Source organism: Chelonoidis abingdonii, chromosome 1, assembly GCF_003597395.2.
Source record: "Chelonoidis abingdonii isolate Lonesome George chromosome 1, CheloAbing_2.0, whole genome shotgun sequence".
In the NCBI taxonomy this organism is placed as follows: Eukaryota; Metazoa; Chordata; order Testudines; family Testudinidae; genus Chelonoidis; species Chelonoidis abingdonii.
Genome location: NC_133769.1, coordinates 352,890,979 through 352,913,936, shown reverse-complemented (window position 1 = coordinate 352,913,936; position 22,958 = coordinate 352,890,979). Strand labels below are relative to the sequence as shown.

Here is a 22,958-nt window from a genome sequence, read left to right as displayed (position 1 = left end):
TAAGTATTATTGTTAAAATGCAACATACAGCCTATATTCTCAGCAATGGGAATACTGAGCAAATTAACAGTAATTTGTTTCCCTTTTCCTGGTGGTAACAGGCTTGAGCTTAGTTAGAAACTTCTGGGACTTACAAAACTCCTTCAACTCTACTTTTTGCAAGGGCTCATGCTGTCACAGATCCAAGTGATATTTCAATTTGTTACTCAGGAAGAGATTTTAGACCCCTTTTATTTGTATCTTACTGTTGTTCCTCTCGTAGAATAACTATTTGAAGGAAGAACAGCTGGGACACATCCGCAGTCTGCTAAGCAACTTGAAAACACAGGACAAAGAACTAGAGCAAAAGGAGATTGTAACCAGGGATGATGTAGAGGCAGCAATGAGGGAGAAATGGCAGTATTTTAGGGACCAAGAAGTGCTTCTGAAAGGTGAGTAGTAAGTTAGTTATGGAAGTGCTGTTTGCAGTTTTCTATAGTTAGGATTGAGTTGAATTTTGTACTAAGGCAGCATCACCTAACCCCGGTCTGGTGTCAGGCTGCTAGCATCTTCCTCAGTTTCCCCTCACTCACGTTGCATCTCCCAACCTTCCAGCCTGGTTTGATTGCTACAGTGTTTTGGCCAGCCAAGTCAGTAAAGAAAAATTCACTGAAGGGTATACACATTGAAAAAACACAACATGGCCTTCCACCCTCAGTCTCAAACTGGGCACAGTCTCCTCCTTCCTGAGGGCTTGTCTTTTCATCCGATTTCAGAACTCTTCAGCTTGCCCTCTGGGATCAGCTTTCTGTCCTTCCCTGTCTCTGCTCAGTCTCTTCCCTCAGAGCAGGGCCATCCCCAGGGCGGAGCAGGGCCCGGGACATAGGCGCTGAGTTTCTAATCTGCCGGCGAGTGCTCACCTCAGCTCCACTCCCATGCCACTCCTTCCTCCCAGGCCCTGCCCAACTCTTCCCACCCTGCCTCTTCACTGCCCAGTTCCATCCCTTCCACCAAGGCTCTGCCCCTTGGCTCTTCCCTGCCTCTTCCCACCCTGCCTCTTCCCTGCCCAGTTCCGCCCCCTCCCACAAGCATGCTGCACCCTCGCTCCTCTCTCCTCCCCCACCAACACCGCCTGACACTGCAAAACAGCTGATCCACGGCAGGTGCTGGAAGGGGGGGAGGGGAGGCGCTGCTCGGCGAGGCCCGCTGGCAGGCAGGAGGGGCTGGGGGGAGTGGGAAGTTCTGATAGGGGGTCTCTTCTTCGCCCTCCTCCCCGCCGCTCGCCTCCCCATTTGCCTCCTCACCCTGCTTGTCTACCCGCCTCCCTCCCCTCCTGCACAGGGCCCCCCAAATTGCAGGGTCCAGGGCAGTCGCCATACCCAAGAGATGGCTCTATGTCAGACCCTCCTTTGGGGGGTTCGTTTGGGTCTCTTCCCAGTCTCCACCAAGCATCAGTTCCCAGCACTGGCTCTCCACAGTCTTCTGTTTTATCTCCACTCCAGAAGGCCTGATTTAGCCTCATGACCTGCCTCTCATTGACTTTGATCATTTTCTCCACATCGGAAAGTGAGTGAAGTATGTTACTGGTGGGAGTGGACCCCTCATCTTCACTTAAGGGCCAGTCACCATGTGACACAGAGATTCAGCCTATTGGTTACGTAGAAAGAATACAGCTTTTGCCCCCAAAATTACAGCACTTACTCTGAGTACACATGAATTGTCCGGGAATTTACACATAAATCAGTAAATCAGTTTATTGGTTTGAATTATAATTTTAAATGATTCCTGTAAGAAATTAGGCACCGTGTTGGTCCTTTTATGTCTCAAGTTATAATGGAATAACACAGACTCTTCAATTTTCCATTTAGTTAAAACTCACTGAAATGTTGTGCATTGAATACATGTAGAAATTCTTTTAAGATTAGTATCCATTTATTGCTGTTATGCTTCACAGCTGAAAGTTTCTTTTTCCTCAGAGGCTGAGGAATAATGTTCTACTACAGCAATTCCCAGCACTGCCTTCTTTTGAACTGGCTGACATTTCCTATTGTTCTTAGTAGGACTGGTGCCCTCAGTTTAAAATGGTCTCTTTGAAAATGTTCATAGAGTCACCTGTTGTTCCCAACCAGGTGAGGCCAGGCTGCACTCAGGGAAAATGGTGGTCCCTGAGAATGTAGAGGGCCAGGATTTTGTAATAAGTTATAGGATATGAGATTTCCTCTTCCACTCCCATTGAAAGCTCCCTAACTGAAAAAAAATTGATACAAAAAATTGACAGAAAAAAGGATTCACCCTTCTGGTTTTGTTATTTTAATAGAGCTACGCTCCAAGATAAATGAAGTTGAGCATAAATTACTGGTAAAACAGGCTGAGAAGGATTACTGGTTAGAGTACAAAAATGTGGGAAGTAGAGAACATGCCAAACAGATCAAGCTCCTAGAAAATGATATCCACGGACTCAAAGATGACCTTGAGCAAATGACAGGTCAGTATGGCAAGGTCAATACAAGTACATATAGTGCATAAATAAGCTACAGTCTTCATCTGCAGAAAGTAATTTGTACTCAGACTAATTACATCCATTTAAGCCAAAATATTTAGTCCTATATATCTGTATGTAGGCAACTAAATAAAAGCAACTTACTTTTCCGAGGTGCTCCACTGAAGTCCAGGGAGTGTTGCAGATGTGCAATACCATTGAAAATCAGGCTGCTTTTACATAGGTGGCTAAAAACAGATTATGGAGCCTAATTTTAGGTACCTGAGTTTGAAAGTGTTGGTTTGTGCTCATCATGTACCATGCTTCACAGGTTTCCATTTGAAAGCTCCTTTAACACAGGAGAAATTTTTAGATCATTTTTGGGATTGGTGAAATTCAGATCTAGTGTAATCATGGAGCTTCACCTGGTTACACAAGAACTGCATTTAGCCTACTAGTAACAAAGTCCTGTATTTGCAGCTTTGCAAAATCCTCAACATGAATATGTGCAAATTCAAGACACAGTTTAAGTTCTGATGGAGCACATGTAAGAGCTTAAATAAACAGTAGTGATGTGTGCTCTATAAAACCATTATGTAGATTCATCTGTATAGAGGACTTTTAAATAATATGCCAGTTATTTAGGTGTTAGGTAACTCTTATTATTTAAAAGAAAGTCCTGATTTTTTTCCCCTTGTAACACTCTTAGTATTCATTACCAAAGCGAAGCAGTTGGTAGTGACAGGCAGTGACACCACTGTGAGAATGGTCCCCGTACAGTCGTGCCAACTATTACCAAGCATCAAGTGCTGCAGATAAGAACCATTATATTATTCTCTTGTCTTCCCCAGGGTAATTGTTCTGAAAACATACTTTATCTTGATAAAGACCTGAACTGTTTTTCCTATTGCATGTTAGCCTGTCAGTATTTTAAGTAACCACCAAGGGAAGACTGGTATTTTGCACTCTGTCTTTTCGCTGTTTTAAATCAGTTCAAAATGTTATTGCACCAAGATGTAAAGCAGAAAATAGAATGAATCTTTATATAGATTCATCGATCTTTAAGGCCAGAAGAGGCCATTATGATAATCTAGTCTCTTTCATACAGTGATTCTTGCATCTAATCCAATAATGTGTTTGAACTAAAGCATATTTTTAAAAAGATTTACTGTTATTTATATTGCTGTAGCATTTAGGAGCCCTAATCATGCACCAGGACCCCATTTTGCTGGGTGCCATACAAACACAGAACACAAAGACAGTCCCTGCCCGAAGGAGCTTACAGTCAAAAGACAAGAGACAAAAAATGGTGGTTCTCTGAGTGACTGCACATGTCCATTCCACTTCAGATGTGTGTACGCTCAATGCACAGTTGTCAGAGATTTTTACTTCAGTGGGACCCATCAAGGTGGCACATGTGCCCTTGCACTGCTGGACCATGGCAGAAATGGCAGAGCTACCCTCAACATTCTTCAGTTCCTTCTTATTGCCTGTGATGGAGGTTGGAGCATTCCCCATGCTACTACAAGCTTTCCCTTGCTTCTAGTGTTGTATAGAGTTGATACTTGATTAACAGCTAATAGTTTTAGTGTTAGGATAGTTTAATAGTAGCTTTCCTTTTATTGGGATACTTTTTGTACTCTTAAGTTCCTGACATTTGGGAACTAGTGATCCATACTCCAGGTGCCTGAAGTGCCTAGGAAAATCTCATGTCCAAGACAAGTACCAAGTATGCAGGGACTTTAAGCTCAAAACTACAAAAAGGATAGGAAATTCAGACTAAAATACTTTCTGGGGTGGGCTGAGCCACTCAGTCGCTGCTCTGGGGTTCCCACTGCTGGCCCCCTGCCAGCTGGGGTCCCACTGCCGGTCCCACTCAGCACCCACTGCTGGGCTGGGTGAAGGAACCCCAGGCTGGCAGCAGGCTGAGATCCCGGCTGGCAGAAGCCGGCGGCCGGAACCCCAGAGTGGCGGTGCGCTGAGCCGCTCAGTCACTGCTCTGGGGTTCCAGCTGCTGGCCCCTTGCCAGACAGGGTCTCTGCCACAGCCCCACTCACCTTGCTTTCAGTTGGAGTTCCAGCGCAGGCCCCCTGCCAGCCAGGGTCCAGGCTTCCGGCCCTGCTCAGCCCTACCAGCAACCAGCTCCACTCACCTCAGCTGTTTATCTGGGGTTCCAGCCACTGACCTCCTGCCAGCTGGTTAACAACTGATCACTCAGAAGCCTGTGTGCAGCCTAAAGTATCCAAATACGTGCCAGACATTGGAAAACTCAGCAAGGAAAAGCAAGGGCAAGGATCACACTAAACTGATAAGATCTGCATTTTAATTTAATTTTAAATAAAGCTTCTGAAACAATTTGAAAACTTTGTTTACTTTACATATAACAGTAGTTTGGTTATATAATATATAGACTTAGAGACCTTCTAAAAAACGTTAAAATGTATTACTGGCACGTGAAGCCTTAAATTAGAGTGTATAAATGAACACTCGGCACAGCACTTCTGAAAGATTGCCGACCCCTGGTCTAACCTGTTCTTAAAATGTCTCCAATGACCGAGATTGTACAACATCCCTAAGTAATTATTCCAGTTCTTAACTACCCTTACAGTTAGGAAATTTTTCCTAATGTCTAACCTAAATCTCTCTCGTTGCAATTTAAACTCATTACTTCTTGTCCTGTCCTCAGTGGTTAAAGAGAACAATTTATTACCCTCCTCTTTATAACAACCTTTTACATACTTGAAGACTGTTATCATGTCTTCTCTCAGTCTTCTCTTCTCCAAACTAAACAAACCCAAGTTTTACAGCCTTTCTTCTTAGATCATGTCTTCTAGACCTTTAGTCATTTTTGTTGCTTTCTTCTGAACTTTCTCCAATTTTGCCTCCTCTTTCCCAAAGTGTGGTGCCCAGAACTGGACACAATACTCCATCTGAGGCCCTCACTGCTAGAGTGGAAAAATTACTTCTCGTGTTATGTGTACAACACTCCTGCTAATCCATCCCAGAATGATATTCACTTATTTTGCAACCATATTGTATTGCTGACTCATATTTAGTTTGTGATCCACTATAACCCCCAAATCCTTTTCTGCAGTATTCCTTCCTCGGCAGTCATTTCCCATTTTGTATTTGTGCAATTGATTGTTCCTTCCTAATTGTAGAACTTTGCATTTGTCCTTCTTGAATTTGATCCTATTCATTTCAGTCCGTTTCTCCAGTTTGTCAAGATCATGTTTGAATTCTAATCCTGTACTCCAAAGTTCTTGGAACTCCTCCCATCTTGATATCATCCGCAGACTCTATAAGTGTACTCTCTATGCCATTATCCAAATAATTTATGAAGATATTGACTAGAACCAGACCCAGAACAGATTCCTGCAGGACCCCACCTGATATGCCAGGGGAGGGCAAACTACGGCCTGAGGGCCACATCCAGCCCTTCAGACATTTTAATCTGGCCCTTGAGCTTCTGCCAGGGAGCAGGGTTCAGGGCTTGCCCCACTCTGGTACTCCATCTGGGGGCTTGCCCTGCTCCACATGTGCTGTGGCTCTGTGCGGCTCCTGGAAGCAGTGGCATGTCTCCCCTCCGGCTCCTATGGATAGGGTCACCCATGGGGCTCTGCAGCTCCCATTGGCTGGGAACCTTGGCCAATCGGAGCTGCAGAGGCAACGCCTGCAGACGGGGCAGCGTGCTGAGCTGCCTGACTGTACCTCCATGTAGGAGCTGGAGGGGGACATGCCGCTGCTTCCCGGAGCTGCTTGTGGTAAGCGCTGCCTGGAGCCTACACCCCTGACCCACTCCTGCACCCCAACCCCCTGCCCTGATCTCCCTCACGGCCTCCAAATCCCTTGGTCCCAGGCTGGAGCACCATCCTGCACCCCCAACCCCTCAGCCCCACCCCCACCCCAGAGCCTGTACTGCCCGCCAGTCATCCCCTCCTGCACCCCTGATCCAGCCCGGAGCCCCCTCTCATATCCTGAACTCCTCATTTCTGGCCCCACCCCAGAGCCTGTACCCCCAGCTGGAGCCTTCACCCTCTCCCGCACCCCAACCCCCAATTTCATGAGCATTTATGGTTCACCATACAATTTCCATACCCAGATGTGGCCCTTGGGCCAAAAAATTTGCCCACCCCTGTGATATGCCCTTCTAGTTGATTGTGAACCATTGATAACTACTCACTCAGTTTGGTTTTTCAAACCATGGTGTACGAACCTTACAATAGGTTCGTTTAGGTCAGTGGTTTTCAACCTGTGGTTTGTGGACCCCTGGGGGTCTGCAGACTATGTCTAAGGGGTCTGCAAAAGGTTATTGTTATCATAGAACATTGGTTTTCAACCATGGTCCATGGACCACTGGGGGTCCACAGACTATGTCTAAGATTTCCAAAGGGGTCACACCTCCATTCAAAATTTTTTAGGTGTTTGCAAATGAAAAAAGTTGAAAACCACTGGTCTAGGTTGTATTTCCCCTAGTTTGCTTATGAGAAGGTCATGAGAGAGAGTATCAAAAGCCTTACTAAAGTTGAGATATATCACATCTACTGCTCCCCACCCCCAGGATCCAGAAGGTTTGGCAGCCTGTCAAAGAAGGATACTAGGTTGTTTCAACATGATTTGTTCTAGACAAATCCATGTTGACTGTCACTTATCACCTTATTATCTTCTAGATGCTTACAAATGGATTGCTTGTTTATTTGCTCCATTATCTTTCTGGGAACTGAAGTTAAGATTTTGATGATTCCCCATTGACTATTACTCTTTGAGATTTGTCAGTTGGCCAGTTCTTAATCCATTTAACGTGTGCTCTATATTAATATTGTGTAGTGCCAATTCTTTAATCAGAATGTTGGGCAATATAAAGTGAAAGCCTTACAAAAGTCTAAGACTATGTCTACACTACAAGTTAAGGGTGTGATTCCCCTGTTCATGTGCATATACTAATCCTAGCTTTCATTGACCGAGCATGAGTATACATAGCGGAGGCATGGCTGAGCAGTGCCAAGTATGTACTCACCATTTTCAGTTGGGTTTGTGTGCCTTTGCTGCTGCTGTATGTGAGACCAGGGCTACACTGTTATGTAGACTTGCACTCTCTCTCACTGAGCTGTCACAAGTCTGTGTACATGACAGAGGAAGCACATTCATAGCTCATAGTGTAGATATATCCTATCTATATAGGATATAAAATCATACAAAGCACAGGACTTGGTGGTGATGGGGGCTTGGGCTAGCCACCTGGGTACATACTCTGACTCCCTCTCGGGTTTGTACTTATGTTCTCACCCAGGCTGAAGCCTGTGCCTCCACATCTACACTACTCTTTTTACCCATGCTAGCTAGAGTAAACCCAGCATGGTACATTTCCCTGTGCTACACTCACATCCTCATGGTAATATCAACATGCTCTAAAGAGATGCTGGCTGTAGTGTCCTGTGAGCTCAGTAACACCCAGTCAGTTATCTCATCATCTGCAGAGGGAATCAGTGTCACCTAATGACTTCTGCTTTGCTTTGAAAGAATATTATAGACATACTCTGGAAACAACAAAAGAAAAAATGGACAGATTGGTTGAGAAACAAATGAACGAGAAGAAGGAATGGGCTACTGAGGTACTTTTTCTGCTTTTATACTGAATGCTAATCGCGTCTTGATTACAAATACTCATTCTCTTCTTATTGATTTTAAACTGGATTGTAAAAAAAAGACTGACTTGGGCTTTCATTAGTGGAATGACAGGGTATCTTATGGGTTGGAACAGAATAAAATGAACTGTAAAATATTTTGTTGGCCAATATTGTAGTGTTCTTTATTCAAAGAGCTTTTACAAATGTCAGTAGCATCATCCCTATTTTAGAGTTGGGGAAACTGAGGCACAGAGGCTCACTCAAGAACTTGACATTTTTACTGGGAATTTAATTCTGAAAAATAAAAATTAGTGAAAATTTCTAAGAATGTGGGATTTACAATAAAATACAGAAAGTGACATGTTTTACATTTACAGACAAATGTTAATGTCCAAATATTGATATTTCTCACAATTTAAAAAAATCTCAAAAAATAAATATAAACATGAACATGTGGAACAAAAAAAGGCAAATACAGAGTTTCAGTTTAGAATTTCAACTTAAAGAACTTTTAACATTTCAAAAAATCATGAATAAGTATTTTTGGAATGCTGTCTTTGCAGAAACAAAACTGGCAACGATCAAAGCCCTGCTCCTGCAAACACATATTCTTAGTTTCAAACATTTGAGTAGTCCCACTGAAGTTAAACATGTGCATAAGTGTTTGCAAGTTTGAAGAGTTAGTATGTTCTTTTCTTGAAGTTTTATATCATATTTTTTTCTCACTCAAGAATTAAGATTGATCCAGGAGTGGACCAAAATGGTCAGAAAGTTAGAAAAACATACTTCAGTTTTCTGTAGTCTAACGACGAACAGTTAGATTTCATCAATATATGTGAGATCTGATCCTTCTCTCATTTATATCAGTGTTAGTATCCAATCAACAGTGATCTATGCTGATGGATCTGTATGTCCATCAGTAGGATTCCACACTTCATTAGATCTTTTTGAAGATTAGAGGTTTAGCTTCACTGACTTCACTTAAGTTACTCCTGATTTACAATGGTGTGAGAAGAGAATCAGACCCATGGATTGTAAACATGTGATGTTAAACAGCAGATTCCTGGTAGTTCATTTCTTACATGAGTCAATAATGAAGACACACCTCTGATCCTGCAATCAAATTCACTAGTACGGACCTCTGTACCTGAAAGGCGCCGCAAAGGATCAGGGCCACAACACTGAATTTGTGGTATTGCCTTCCTTCCGTTGCGAAAGTCTGATTTCACACAGATAAGATTATGACTTCAGTGCAGGAAAAATCAGAAATAGCAGATATGGAGGGGAGGGAGAAAGCTCTTATTTAGGGAAACATATCAGAAATAATAACTGGTCACAAATTGCATTGGACTGGAACATCTGTAAGGAATAGCTGATTTGAGGGCTAACCATCCTGCCTACCCCATGGCAGAGCCCCTTCAAGTCTCCCAAGAGAATGGTATAGGGGAACCTTGCACAATTTCTAGTTCCCTGTGTGGATATTTCTTGCCTAGAGGACTAAACTGCCCATTAGAAATGTTTTCCTCAAGTATGTGCCATTGTCAAAGTTCTGTCTTCAGAGAAGATCTGAAATTCTGTTTTCTCAGAATGCTGTAAAGCACATTGACAAAACCAGTCACAGGGAGATTGAAGAAAATGAATGGCTGAAGGAAGAGGTAAAAAGAGAATCTGGTTTTTCACACCATGATAATTAGGATTTGAATTTAGTGGTGGTCTGTAGTCATCACTTTGCTTCTTATTGTAGGCCTCTAAGGCCTTCAGAAGAAAGGTGAGCAGATGTTGTCCTAAGTAAGCCACAGTTGTGAGGGAAAGACAGGTTCTCTGTTTGTGACACAACATGTCAAGATGCATATCCTGTCACAATTTTAGTGACAGCCAGAATCATGGCTCTGCTAGTGACTACACCACTCCATACAATCAACTGTTTAAGAAGTAGAAATGTACGAGATCATCCAGTATACAATTTTAGGGCTCAGTTCTTCAAACATTTACAGAATGTAGTTTAAATTTGTATTAAAAGCCTGGTGGTGCAATTTTGCAATAAAATAGGCACCAGCTTCCTCTGGGCTTGGGGCGTGCTCAACCCCCTGCTCCGCCCCAGACCTTGCCCCCACCTTGACCCATTCATACCTCCACCACAATCCCGCCTCTTCCTGTCCCTGCTCTGCCTCAGACCCCCACCCCCACCCATCCTTTCTCCCAAGTCCCCACCCCACCTCTTCCCATCCAGTTATGCTCCCTCCTCTGAGCATGCCCCATCCCCACTCCTCCCCCTTCCTCCCAGAGCCTCCTGCATGGCGTAAAACAGCTGATTGGGGTGGGTGGGAGGTGCTGGGAGGAAGTGGGGAGGAGTTGATTGGTGAGGCTGCTGATGAGCAGGCGGTGTGGGGCAAGGGGGAAGCTGGCTGTCAGTGGGTGCTAAGCACCCGCTAATTTTTTTCCGTGGGTGCTCCAGGGCCAGAGTCAGTGCTTATGATTCCAGATGAGGTCTCACCAGTGCCTTAACACTTCCATGTCTCTACTGGAAATGCCCGTGACCTGTCCATGACTTTTACTACAGTATATATCCCTAACTAAAACTTGAGCAGGGGGGCTGCAGGTGCTGGGGGGAGGGAGGTGGACCAGGGATGCCACTGGTACTTGCGGAGGTGGCTTGGAACCCCTGCTGGTGCTGGGGGGGAGGGTTGGTGGGGCTGGCTCCCTACCCGGCTCTGCCTGTCCCTGCAGCTCCTAGGTGGTGGAGGGGCCAGGGGACTCCGCATGCTGCTTCCGCCACAAGTGCCAGCTGTGCAGCTCCCATTGGCCAGGAACTGCAGTCAATGGGAGCTGCGGGGGCGTGGCCTGTGGACACCAGCAGCGTGCAGAGCCTCTCTGGCCCTTCTGCTACAGGGCCATGCCCGTAGAAGCCGGGGAGCCCCCCCCCCCACACACCCCACCAACCCCTAGCCCCCTCCCACGCACCCAAACTGTTGCTGCGGGCCTACAGGCTACCCGGCTTGGGCAGCCCCTGAGCCAGCACCGGCTGCTACAGAAGTCCATGACAGACTCACAGCCTTACTCATAGTCATTCTGTGATGAACCAATAGATTCAGGTCTTTCTCCTCTTGACCTTCTGTGTTGTCTAAGGCAACAGAGGGGGCTAGTGTGACACGGGATAAGAACTCAGGAAGCTCCTGGATCGTGACCCTTTGTGCAGGTCCCCCTCTCTTTCAAGATTACCTCATGTTTTTCTCATCTGTGACAGGTTGAAATATACCGAAAGGAAGTAAGTGACTTGGAAGCATCTGCTCAGCTACTAGAAGAAGAAAATATATATATGATTAGGAGCCTGTTTAACTGCAGACTTCAAAATCTTAAAATATCAGGGTAAGAATGGTTCCATTTACAGACATAGGCCCAGATCCTCAAAGGTATTTAGAGGCGTAACTTCCATTGATTTCAGGGGGCATTTGAAGCCTACATAATTTTGAGAATCTGGGTCCTAGAAATGACTTCTGCTGCCTCCACAGCCATTCAGTGTCCCTGGGCAGCAGAACCAAGGCAGCTTTCCTATTCAAAAGAGGCAGGATTTGAGGATGTTGGGGGCAGGATTTGAAGCTCAGCTACCTTGTAACCCTGTATGCACCAGCACATAGGGATCAGGATATGGGGGTGGAAGAGCTGGATTATCTCCTGCTGTACAGATCACACACCGCCCCCGGCTCACACTTTAGGGTTGCAGTCCCATGGTGCTGGGAGGAAGAATTCCTTCTTGCCACACCTCCCCCTATATCTAGCTGTGCAGGCTGGACACTAGGGCGTAGCTCTGCTCCTTATTGTTGGTTCAAATATTTGAGGGCGTGAATGTGCTAATTTAGTGTTTTCACTCCCAAGTACCGCAGGTGATGTGCTGGACTAAGCAGAAATAAGGAAGAGGCTCTTTCATGGCACTGTAAGGGTACATTGCACAGCATGAAGTTCCTTCACATCTAATGGCGCTAACTTGTTCCTCAAAAGAGGATTAATTTAGCACATGTGGTATCATAATCTCTGGTGTTACACACTATGTTTATCACTTATCTCTTTACTGTCCCTGCCCCGGGATTTCAGCCCTGCTGTAGCAGTCACATCTTAACCACAAAAGGGGGTCTCTAATTCTCCTTGCTAGGAGAACCTTGGACTGCTTCTAAGTGAAGACTTTCAGCTCTGGTTTGGACCGTGTACTGATCCAAGACTGCATTTGTTTTCTTTGAATTTTATGGCAGACTTGAATTAGGGATACAAAAGAGCATAGTCATTAAGCTACCTGGCTGCCTCAATCACATTTTTAAACCATTGCATTATTCTGAGCTTGCAGTTAAATGTCAGATGGCTTTTCAAGTACGTCTTTTCAGAAAACAAGGTATAGTTAATTGTTCCACTTTCTAGGGAAATATGTTCAGAGCTCTAATGTCATGTGTTTTTTTAAAATTCCGTAGGCATTTATTTCTTACCCAGGGAGCTGGCCTGCAAGTTCAAGGAGAGGAATTGCTTAGTGAGGACTTGGAAGGACTACAGTGTAGAGATTATGCAGGTAATGCACCTGTCAAAAAGCCATGGAACTTTATAAGTAATCTTACATTAAGCGCTTTTTGTCTGCAAAGTCCTTTGCAAACATTCTAGTGTACATGGTGATCATTTAATCTACCACTGAAATGCAGTTACTCGGGTTTAGCAGCCTGCACAGCAGCTCTACATCACAGTGCAGGACAGGAAGAAAATAATACACTATTGTGTTAAGTGAAATAGATATTTAGGTCAGTAGGATGTAGTTTCCCAAAATGGAACTGGGCCAGGCCAGATTGCTAGGATCAACTGCCTTGTGCAAAAAGATGCCTTGGATTTTTACTGCCCACGAATCATCATATACTGTCTTACATCTCATCCCGAAGATGTTCCCTCCAGCAGTACAGTGACCCATGGTCTAAGAGGATGGTCTCAGTGTGTCTGTCCAAAACACATGCAGAATTAACTGACAACTTGAGAGATATTCCACTGGATTGTACGATATAAAGTGGTGCTATTGGTAGAGCAGCAGTATCTCAGCGACAGCATGTGTATTATGGCATAAAACTATTTACTCTTGTCCATTGCTCTGTTTTTACTTGTCCATAATGTGTATTTGGGAGTCTCCCTGGCAACCTTATAGTAAAGATTACAAACAATTTCCATGATAAACCTTATTTCTAACCTTCACAAAGTATAACCCCATTACATCTCATTGGACTTTCCCCCAAAAGCAAAGAGAGATGCTGGAGATGAAAGCACCAAGAGCACAGCACCCCTAGCCATAGAGAAGGAAGTGTTTTCAGATACTCAGTCTGAGGCAGAGGCTGAGAAGCAGGAAGACAGCTATGAGGATCTGCGGGGAGAGCCAATGGCTTCTGCTCTCAACTACCTTTTGTATGAAGATGAAAAAGGTATCCAGGTAAAGGATAAAATCAATGGGGCTTCTTTCACTTACTCTGGTGCTAGCCTTTTTTAATCAGGAAATGAGCTACCAGCAGCACTGGTTCAGCTTTCGGTACTGTTATGGCGAAAGGTGCTGTTGGCTTCCACATTTGGGGTTATAGATATACTGTATAAGCAGCCAGGGTAACGCTCTCCATGAAAAGAGTTGGAAATGCTGCCATAGAGATACAGCACCCCAAGTGTGGGGTATTGTGTGGGTTCAAATGCTCTCCTTTGTCTGGGCCTTAGACCTTTCTGAAGTTGGGGCTGGGAAGGGTAAATGGCCAGGCCACCTCTTCCAGACCTCACTGTCTGCGGGGAGGCTTGGGCTATGTCTACATTGCACTTTTCTTATTCAAACTTTTGTTGGTCAGGGGTGTGGAAAAAAACACTTTGTCCATGGGAAACGCCCTCCCGCTGACAAAGCTACCACCCCTCATTGGGGCTGGTTTGAATTTGTTGGCAGGAGAGCTCTCGGCTACACGGCACACCTTACAGTGGCAAGGCTTGAGTGGCACAGCTGTGCCACTGTAAACTGTGCAGTGTAGACATCCCTTTGGACTAGGACTTCCCAGGTGTAAGTGCAAAGGGGCACAGAGTGTATTTAAGGCTATTGAATCCCAGACTGAGTTGGCAGGGCTGGCAGTTGGAACGGGATCCTTTTTCTACTTGTAAACTAAGTACATTTGATATGGAAATTGTTGAACATAGGACCCCTTGGGGACATCTTTACCGAGTCTCTTTAAAAAGGAAAACAATCATCTTCTGAAGTGCCTCTCTCTTGCCATGCAATTGCTGATGAACAACAATATTCCCTCTCTCTTCTGCAACTCCAGGTATACTCAAAACTGGGTGCCCTGGGGACGAAACTGATGAGTGTAGCGGGAAGAGCCATGCCTATTCATGAAGAAGTGAGAGAAATGCCAAGCAAATGCCAGTTTGAAGAGGGTTTTGATACCAGTAAATCAGAGGGCCACATCACATACCGCATGATCAAATCTATATTTACTTAGGAACAAAAGGTCCTGGTTGGTTAAAAATAGTCTAATTCATGTTGCTCGTTTAGAAATGTAATTTGAAGTTCATTAAATCTTTGATCTGTTTTCCAGGTAATCTGTGACACAATGCTTTATGGAAGCTCTTTTCTTAAATACCTAAAGCATTAAATATTAGACTGTTTAAATAGCTGGCTGCATTAACAGGAATGTCTCTAGACGGCTAATATAAAGGTTTCTTTCCTTAGTACTGTAGACGGTGGGCGTGAACCTGCACATTCCTTGTGCAATGTAAACTCCCACTAATGTAGATGGGGTGTAGCTAATGCAGGATCAGGGTCAATATTTGACTTCTATGGTCCCTACTTGCAGTCTTCCAGATACAGAATTCTGGTTTGATTAGACATTACAAACAGATAAACATAGGCTGATATAAAAGGTGGAAGCTGCTAAGTATTTACTGCTCGGTTTAAGCAAAGTACAGTATGTTGAGAATAATCCAAACTATTGCCAAAATATTTGGTTGAATGATTTTCTTTTCATTCCTGTAAATCAAAAGATCAGATACATTTTAATAAATGGCATGAAATTAAACTGCAACACCAGAAAGTGGATTTAAAAATGTATATATTCTTCAGTGAAAGCAGGGGTCTCAGACTCAATTTGCCTTAGGGCCAGCGCCAGTCCTCAAATCCTCCCAGCGGGCCAATGTCACTCATGCTGTCCAGAACCCGTCCCCCACCTGCCTAAGGCTCTGGGATGGAGTTTGGGTGGGGAAAGAGGTCTGGGGTAGGGAATTGAGGTGCAGGCTCTGGGAGGGAGTTTGGGTGCAGAAGGGGTGAGAGGTTGCACTCTGGGAGGGGTGCAGGCTCTGTGGTGGAGTTTGGGGGCAGTAGGAGATGTGGGTACCAGGTGCAGGCTCTGGGAGGGAGTTTGGGGGTAGTAGGGGGTATGTGGGGTGGGGGTGCAGGCTCTGGGAAGGGATGTGGCATGTACCTGGGGCTCCAAGGTGGGGCAGGCCGGGGGGGCCTCTGCATGCTTCTGCCCCCAGGCACCACCACCACAGCGTCCCATTGGTTTTAGGGGCGCTTGGGGCAGGGCACAGCCCCACCTCACCCCTGGGCCTGAGGGAGGGACCGGCAGCCACTGGAACGAGCAGGCAGATGCCGCTCAGCATTGCTGTGCTGCTGGGGTCCCTGAGAGGGAGCACCGGGGGCGGGGGGGGCGGCAGGTGGGGCCAAGGGAGAGACTAGGCCCCAAAACTGCTGAAGCCCCACAGACCACACTGGGGAGGCCTGTGTGCTGAGAGTTTGAGACTCCTGAATTAAAGGATTTTAAAACATGCTGGGCATATTGTTCAGGCCTGTCATGGTTACGGGCTGGCTGTGTGTCTGTCTCCTTGATCACTCTGAGTGCCTTAGGCTATGTCTATGCTGCCACTTATGTCAGCAAAACTTATATAGCTCAGATGTGTGAATATTGCACCCCCTTGAGCAATGTAAGTTTCACCGGCACAAGCACTCCTGCCACCAGCTCGTTGGGTGGATTAATTATGTCGATGAGAGATCTCTCTCCTGTCGGCATAGAGCAGCTACATGAGGGATCTTACAGTGGTGCGTGCATTGGTATAGCTGTGCCGCTGTAAGCTCTCCTGTAGGCATAGCCTTATTGATTTTTCTGCTCTTTGAGCAGGCCCTGGGTACTGTACCTCTGTCCTGTCTAGCAACCCCTATTGCCCTGCAGGCCTGACTGGGCTTTGGGCATCTGTTTCTCCTTTCTTCAGGAGCCACAGTGACCAACAGCCTGGTTTGAACAAAGTATGTTTGTTTACTAGTTGGAACAAAAGATTGGAAGAAAATGGGTTTTTAAAACAACAACAAATCCCCCAAGCAGCGAACCCCCGCCCCCAAAACAACAACAAAAAGCCGCGCTCAGGTTCTGCAGCTCTACCGCCTCCGCTTCAGTCTTCGACGGCGTCCTTTGCTTGAGAGGGAGAGGGACCTGCTGCCGAATTGCCGCTGAAGAGCCAGACATGCCACCCCTCACGGTTGGCCGCCCCAAGCAACTGCTTGCTGAGCTGGTGCCTGGATCCGGCCCTGACTCCATGACCAGCTAAGTTAGACAGGCTCTCCTCTTAAATTACATGAACAGAACCAAAGCGATGTACCTTCTCAGAGCAAGCCTTGAGCCTTCTGTGACCTAGTCTGTTCTCTACTTGTGTGCCCTGCTCCGCTGTAGGCTTGTCATCACTGCAGCCAGCAGGTGCTAACTGGGACTATTGTCAGGTGGTGCCCCCACCCAGCTCACATCCTAACACACAAACCTCTCACCCAGGCAGCAAAGGCTAGTCTGGCAATTCAAGAGTTAAGGGTACAATAATTAGGAAATCACCCAAATTACCTGAACTCTGCTCTCCTCCCACTGCTGGCCTTCCCCCAGTGCACTGAGTGTCACATAAATAGGCACATTTTAGTGCAGTTTTGATAAGGGCTAAAGCTAATAGGCTGGAAGTGTAAACACCTTGAATCCACTAAAATCCTCTTTATGAGCAAAGTCCTGCAATGTACTCAGCACTTTGGCCCCCATCCAGCAAAGCCGTTGAGCATGTGCTTAATTGGATTGCAGCCAGCAGGCTCAGGACTGAATCCTCTTTGTATTATTTTCCTGTTGAGCCAAGCAATTGTGGGTGACATGGCTCTACATCTGTTTTATGTAGATGTTAATCTTCACCACCCCAGGAGTGGCTATCAATTGTTGGTCTGGCTTTTCCAAGGTCTCTAGTGTCAGATAGGCTAGTTATGTTGGGTCATGTTGCAGAAACACTTTTACATGGCCAAACCTTTGTATTTTGGGGCCTTATCCCCAGTGGGGGTTCTGAATGTGGCCATTTTCATGGGAAGGTGTAAAAACACAAACAGGAACAGTAGTTTCTCCAAAGTGATGCAAAGCCAGAAGCAAATACTTGTGCTACTGTAGCTTTTTAATCAATCAACAGGGGCAAGGTTAGCTCATGGCTTAGCATTCTGAGTTACGGAGGTGTTGAAGACGGGCATTGTTTGAAGACAGGCTTGGCACTTGGTTTTGGTTCCTCTGTGGTTGGTGCTGTGGGGCAGAACTAAGGGGGTTTGAGGGCACCTCATGATGCATTCCCATATTTTTTCAGTTTTTGTTTAACCATAACTTGGAATTCCCAGACTAGGATTTGTTAGTTTTGTAAAAACTCTTACAGGATTGCCTGTGAGTGCTGTTTGCTCATCACCTTAATTCCAGCTGTGGGTTGCCTGATAATGCCTCTCCTGTAGGAATTACTCAGTGACAGGAATGAATATTGCAGAGCCCACTCCTGTGGGGTCCTTCCACCCTATGGACCAGGTGCCATCCCACCATGCAGCTCCTTGCCTCATGCTTTTGCTATCACAGTAAGAGATGACAACAAAGAGTGCTACGTGGGGGCTTGTTATTAAGGAAGCAATTTCTGGAACACTGGATGGGTGTTCTTTCCTTCCCTCTACTCTCCTATGTGTGACTGGCTGTCTCCTTCATGCCCAGTGTGACCACTTCTGCCCGTCAATGTGGCTCTAGTTCTCAGTCACCAGTCCCACAGGTGGTTCCCTACTGCAGCTTTCCTCATCAAGACAATGAAGTGTTCAAACTCTGCATTGGAGCTATAATTCATGGACACTGCCAACAGTCCCCACCAGAACTATAATTGAAAGCAGGATTCCTTGGCAAAGGCCCCAGTTTTGGAAGAGTTTCTAGGCAAAGCCATCCTGGAGTTAGGGTGAAGCGATACTAAGGAAAAGTTTGTCAGAGACCTACAAGTGAGCTCTCAGTCACTGCAGCCTCATCTCTCTGTTCAATCAGCTTCAAACTTTTCAGAAAATAAAAACCACACATGGAAATGGTCTATTCTGAAAGATGTTAAGTGTTTCTGTGCCACACAGAGTGCTGCGGGGGGGACGATTAGATATATCATCACCCAGGTTCTTTGGTACAGTTGAGTTTTTAGAAAATAAATGAAATGTCCAATATTTATTTCTCAAATTTACACCAGTGAGATTCTTGTGATGATTTTGGCCAAAATAACACAAAATCAAAGGGAAAGCTACATTGCTCTGGCTGCTTTTATTTTCTAATTTGCATCATAAGGCTGTTTCTTTAAAAACTTTTCCCTGGTTTGCATGCTGCTTTTCCATTTTTCCAAATAGCTTTATCAGTCTCTACAAGGAATCAGAACCTTCAGTAATGCCACAATCATCTCCTTCACTGCTGGCTGAATCAGGTGTATAGAACAGCAAAGAGAAGGCAGCTCCACAGCAATAAAACAATCCAGCTTATGGGAATGAGGTACTTAATCTTCACTGAAAATTAACAAGCATTGAGCAACTCACTTAGATGCCTTCAGAACTCCCAGCCTAACACAGCCCACACATATGAGAACAGGTTACTCCTGAGGCAGAGCAGTCACAGGGGGCTTTGATGAGCAGTTTGAGTTAAAGCCTGTTGGGGCAGCCTGGTGTTGGACTGGAGCTGCTAACTCTAAGGCAAATTGCTGTGTCTTCACTGCTATTTTAACCTATCAGCTAGCCTGTTAAGTTAGCCAACCCGCATTAACATACCTTTTATTTGCAATCAAGGCGCACCCTTATAAATAGGGCCCTACCAAATTCACAGTCCATTTTGGTAAATTTCATGGGCAGAGGATTTTTGAAATCTGAAATTTCAGTGTTGTAACTGTGGGGGTCCTGACTGTGGGCAGGGGAGTTGCAAGGCTATTGTAGGGGGGTTCATGGATTTCTGCACTGCTACTGGCAGCAGTGCTGCCTTCAGAGATGGGCAGTTGGAGAGAGGAGACTGCTGGTCATGAGCCCAGCTGTGAAGGCAGCAGCGCAGAAGTGAGGGTGGTATGGTATTGCCACCCTTACCTCTGTGCCAGAGGTGGGTCTGACCCGGCCCCAGGAGCAGCCAATGCAGGGGAGAGGAAGTCCCATCTCTCCACAGCCTGGCCAGGACTAGCAGCCTGAGCCTGGCATAGGATAGGAGCCCCCAGCCCTGCTCCTCCCCAACACTCCAAGGTTAAAGTGGCCCTGGGCTCTGTGTGTAGGGCAGAGGTGCCTATGGTGCCTACCCATACGGCTGGCCCTGCTCCCCCCCAAAGGTGATGTCCGCCCATCCCATGCCACCTTCACTTCTACGCTGCTGCTGCTGGCAGCACTGCCTTCAGAGTTGGCTGCCCATCCAGCAACCACTGCTTTCCAGCCACCAGGCTCCAAAGGCAGCAAAGTAATATCGCAACCCCCCTACAATAGCCAGATGTCACAGAGAAGATCATATTTCACAGCTGTGTATTTGATAGGGCCCTACTTATAAAACAGGGCCATCACCACATCAGAGTCACTGCATTTTAAAGATTGTTTGCAACCAAAAAAGGGCTATAGCCTTTTCAAATGAATCTCTGAAGTAGAAGGCAGCAGCCTGGGAGAAGAGCATTAGTGGGGGATACTAAAGATTCAAACCCTTTTACCAGCCTGTACAGGCAATATGCCCAATTTGCATAGTAACAGAACAACATTGGCTCAGCCCCTCAGTTACTTGTGCAGCTCCCATTTTACAAGGGTGCCAATATAAGGTCAAGATTTAAACATCAGGACAAACATCAGAACAGCTGAAAACAGCCCTACTATGTTTCCCTCATTATGAACAGGCACTTACATCGTTCTTCCTAGACTTTGAGTAAGCCCTTTGCTTTCATGATGGGAACCGTGTCTCCAAAGTAAGTGCTTGATGTCTCAGCAAGATGCTTCTAGCTTGTCAGTCATGGCTGGAACATCTGAGGTAAGTGTGTAAGGGAAACTAGTGTAAGCCTGTTCATGCTTCTTTCTACATTACCCAGTTACAAGCATCAAGTAGCCTGCTATAAGCATTTTGAGAATGTTACCGGACACCAGACACCAATGATTTCAAGTAATAGATCCAGCTCTTGGTGAGAGGCTGTATTCACTCATTTCTATAAAACTAAGGTGCTGTTCCACCGTGGGGAGAGGCACAGTATAAAAATCTAGACAGATTCATACTGGTGCACTTCCTAGCATGTAATTAAATAGATTTGGTACTGTAAGTAAACAAAACAATAATCCTTGCCCATTTTAAGAGAGGAAAAGAAAAGAAGTACCTCATACTTTCATACTGTAACAAAAGTTCTGTGGAAGTGCATTTTATTTGAAAATCCACCCATTTCTGCTAACTTACATTTTAATATTTTAAACAAAAATAGAATCTGCAGAGACAATGCAGCAAGTATGCTTAATTCATATACAGAATTGCTTTCATATCATTGACTATCCTTCTGAAGGCCCCTTTCGACCCAAAAGTTACAATGTATTTACGCAAAGCACCGATCAACAGTGCTGCTTTAATTCTTCATTAACTAAATTCTTGCTAGTCATTTGTAAAGATGCTACTTCCCTTATTATTTTTTTTAAAGATACATGATCATAAACATGGCACTAGCCAAATGAAAATCAAGGCTTTTTTGACATAATACCTCCTAGAGTTTTTAAAGAAAAGGAAAGTCTTAAAGTGAAAGCAATTCCTCACATTCATTCTGGAAAGGCCTTATGTCAAATGTAAAATAATGACATGCCAAGCACAAAGCAATAGAGTTCCTTCCCAACGCACTAATGCTGAATTAAAAATGTAGTGCTTCTCCTTGTCAGTTAACTGTTCCCTTGCAAAATCCTAGGCACAGAATTGACTATAAAGGATTAATGCATTTTATAACTTTCCTAATTCCCATACAGACTGAGAATTTATAAGATTCAGGCCTTTAAAATAGTTAGTGCTCTATATGTCAGCTGAAAAGCATTTTGAATCAAAATCATTCTTGTGGATAAAAAAATCAGACAGACATACTGTATACATCCATACTCATTTTCATAAGGAGTTTGATACAATATTAATGTTACTTAAATTGATAATCATAAATAAATACAAACAATACATAAGGAATGTCTACTGCAAACTGAATATATAATTTTTTTAAAAAGAAAAGTTAATTTTCATTGCTGTGTCTACATTTGTGAGGACTGAAGAAAAGATAACTGCAGAAGTAACAGTTAGGATCTGATCCCCCAAAGAAAATCTTGTTTTGAGTTATGGTAAAGGACACTCATCTTCATTCCCCACAGCATTTCCAAATACAAATCTTACAATTTCAGAATAAGTGTTTCTCTTTATATGTTACTGATTATGGATATTAATAGGAGCTGAAAGTGCTGACGCGTTAGTCACCAGAAAAGAACATCTTAAATCCGGGGAATATCATGTATTGACACTTTCCTAAAGAGTTGTCCCAGTTTCCTTTGTGGGCCTTCATGATTTTCCTGCATCATTTTAAAAGGCGGAGGAATTAAAATACAGCAATTTGGATTTTGCTGGAAGTAGGGGTTTGCTGTTGAGCACATGTGTTTTTGGAGCTGTTCCTTTCTCTGGCATGATTACATAAACTGTATCTGGAAAGACAAAAAACATTCAAAGTTAACTTTTCTCTACTCAATGAGACTTACTTAGAAATAAAGGTTTCTGATCCCTTAATATGTGTTGGGCATGGAAAGTCCTCCATACCCAGACTATCAGAAATAAAAGCTGCAAAGATGCTGATCAAAATAAAAATTTACAGCAAGAATGAAGATGTATACAAGCCACTGGGATTTCTTTAACTACGTACTCTTCTGTAGTGTTACTGTGCATTGGTTGCACTGTTTGTCCAAAGATGAGAAAAATGAAGTAGCCATCACAAAATTGTCCCTGTCCAAGCATGGTAAGACACTAACACTAAGACATCAAAAGAAAAGCTCAACGTCCTATTTCTCTTTACTCTAGAAAGATAGCATTCAGTGCTCCCTAGGTTATGCACACTAAAATCAGTACTTTTAAAGGGTAATGTTTCCAAATTAGTTTATATTTGCACAGACATTTCATTATATATCTTTAAAAACATTTAAAGCAGACACATTAACATCACTGTTGATGCAAAAGAAAACTCCAATGCCATTTACTGTATAGAAACAGCTAGCAGGTGTAGTATCTATTTTTCCATAGCAGATAATAGTTCAGTTCTCTCATCATGGTGAAGATGGTCAATTACACTGTATACCACAGATGGTAAATATTCATAAGAATTTTGTACACCTGTTGCAAAAAACAGATCCACAAATTTTGCTAGTGAAATAATTGCCAGGTGATCTCCACTCGATGAGCACAAATGTCCCTCACTTTTCACTCAGGAGTTCGGTATGCGTGCTGCCAGCAGTCTAGTAAAGAAGGCACTCAAAACAGGGAGAATCATATTGTGTTTCCAATGGACAGAAGCAAAATTAGTATTAATGGGCTTCAGCAAGCTTCATAATT

At 44.5% G+C, this 22,958-nt stretch overlaps 2 protein-coding genes across 9 annotated transcripts in view; one reads left to right on the top strand and one right to left on the bottom strand.

Annotated features, from left to right (window-relative positions):
- CCDC83 (coiled-coil domain containing 83) overlaps nt 1–15,149 on the top strand; it is a 33,373-nt gene extending 18,224 nt beyond the window's left edge. Inside the window, exons 4-11 of one of the 2 annotated variants that reach the window (XM_032779023.2) lie at nt 263–431; nt 2,297–2,464; nt 7,979–8,070; nt 9,672–9,740; nt 11,330–11,451; nt 12,543–12,637; nt 13,344–13,531; nt 14,391–15,149. In XM_032779023.2, the coding sequence (XP_032634914.1) occupies nt 263–431; nt 2,297–2,464; nt 7,979–8,070; nt 9,672–9,740; nt 11,330–11,451; nt 12,543–12,637; nt 13,344–13,531; nt 14,391–14,567 (1,080 nt within the window). In that variant the 3' untranslated portion in view covers nt 14,568–15,149. The remainder of the gene's footprint in view (nt 1–262; nt 432–2,296; nt 2,465–7,978; nt 8,071–9,671; nt 9,741–11,329; nt 11,452–12,542; nt 12,638–13,343; nt 13,532–14,390) is intronic. The other variant, XM_032779024.2, reaches the window with a different exon arrangement.
- A 5,579-nt stretch (nt 15,150–20,728) lies between these two features.
- PICALM (phosphatidylinositol binding clathrin assembly protein) overlaps nt 20,729–22,958 on the bottom strand; it is a 93,424-nt gene continuing 91,194 nt past the window's right edge. For all 7 annotated transcript variants that reach the window (XM_032779014.2, XM_032779016.2, XM_032779015.2 and 4 more), the window contains one exon: nt 20,729–22,060. Coding sequence is in view for 1 of the 7 variants with exons in the window: in XM_032779016.2 (XP_032634907.1) it covers nt 22,046–22,060 (15 nt within the window). In the remaining 6 variants the exon portion in view is untranslated. The remainder of the gene's footprint in view (nt 22,061–22,958) is intronic.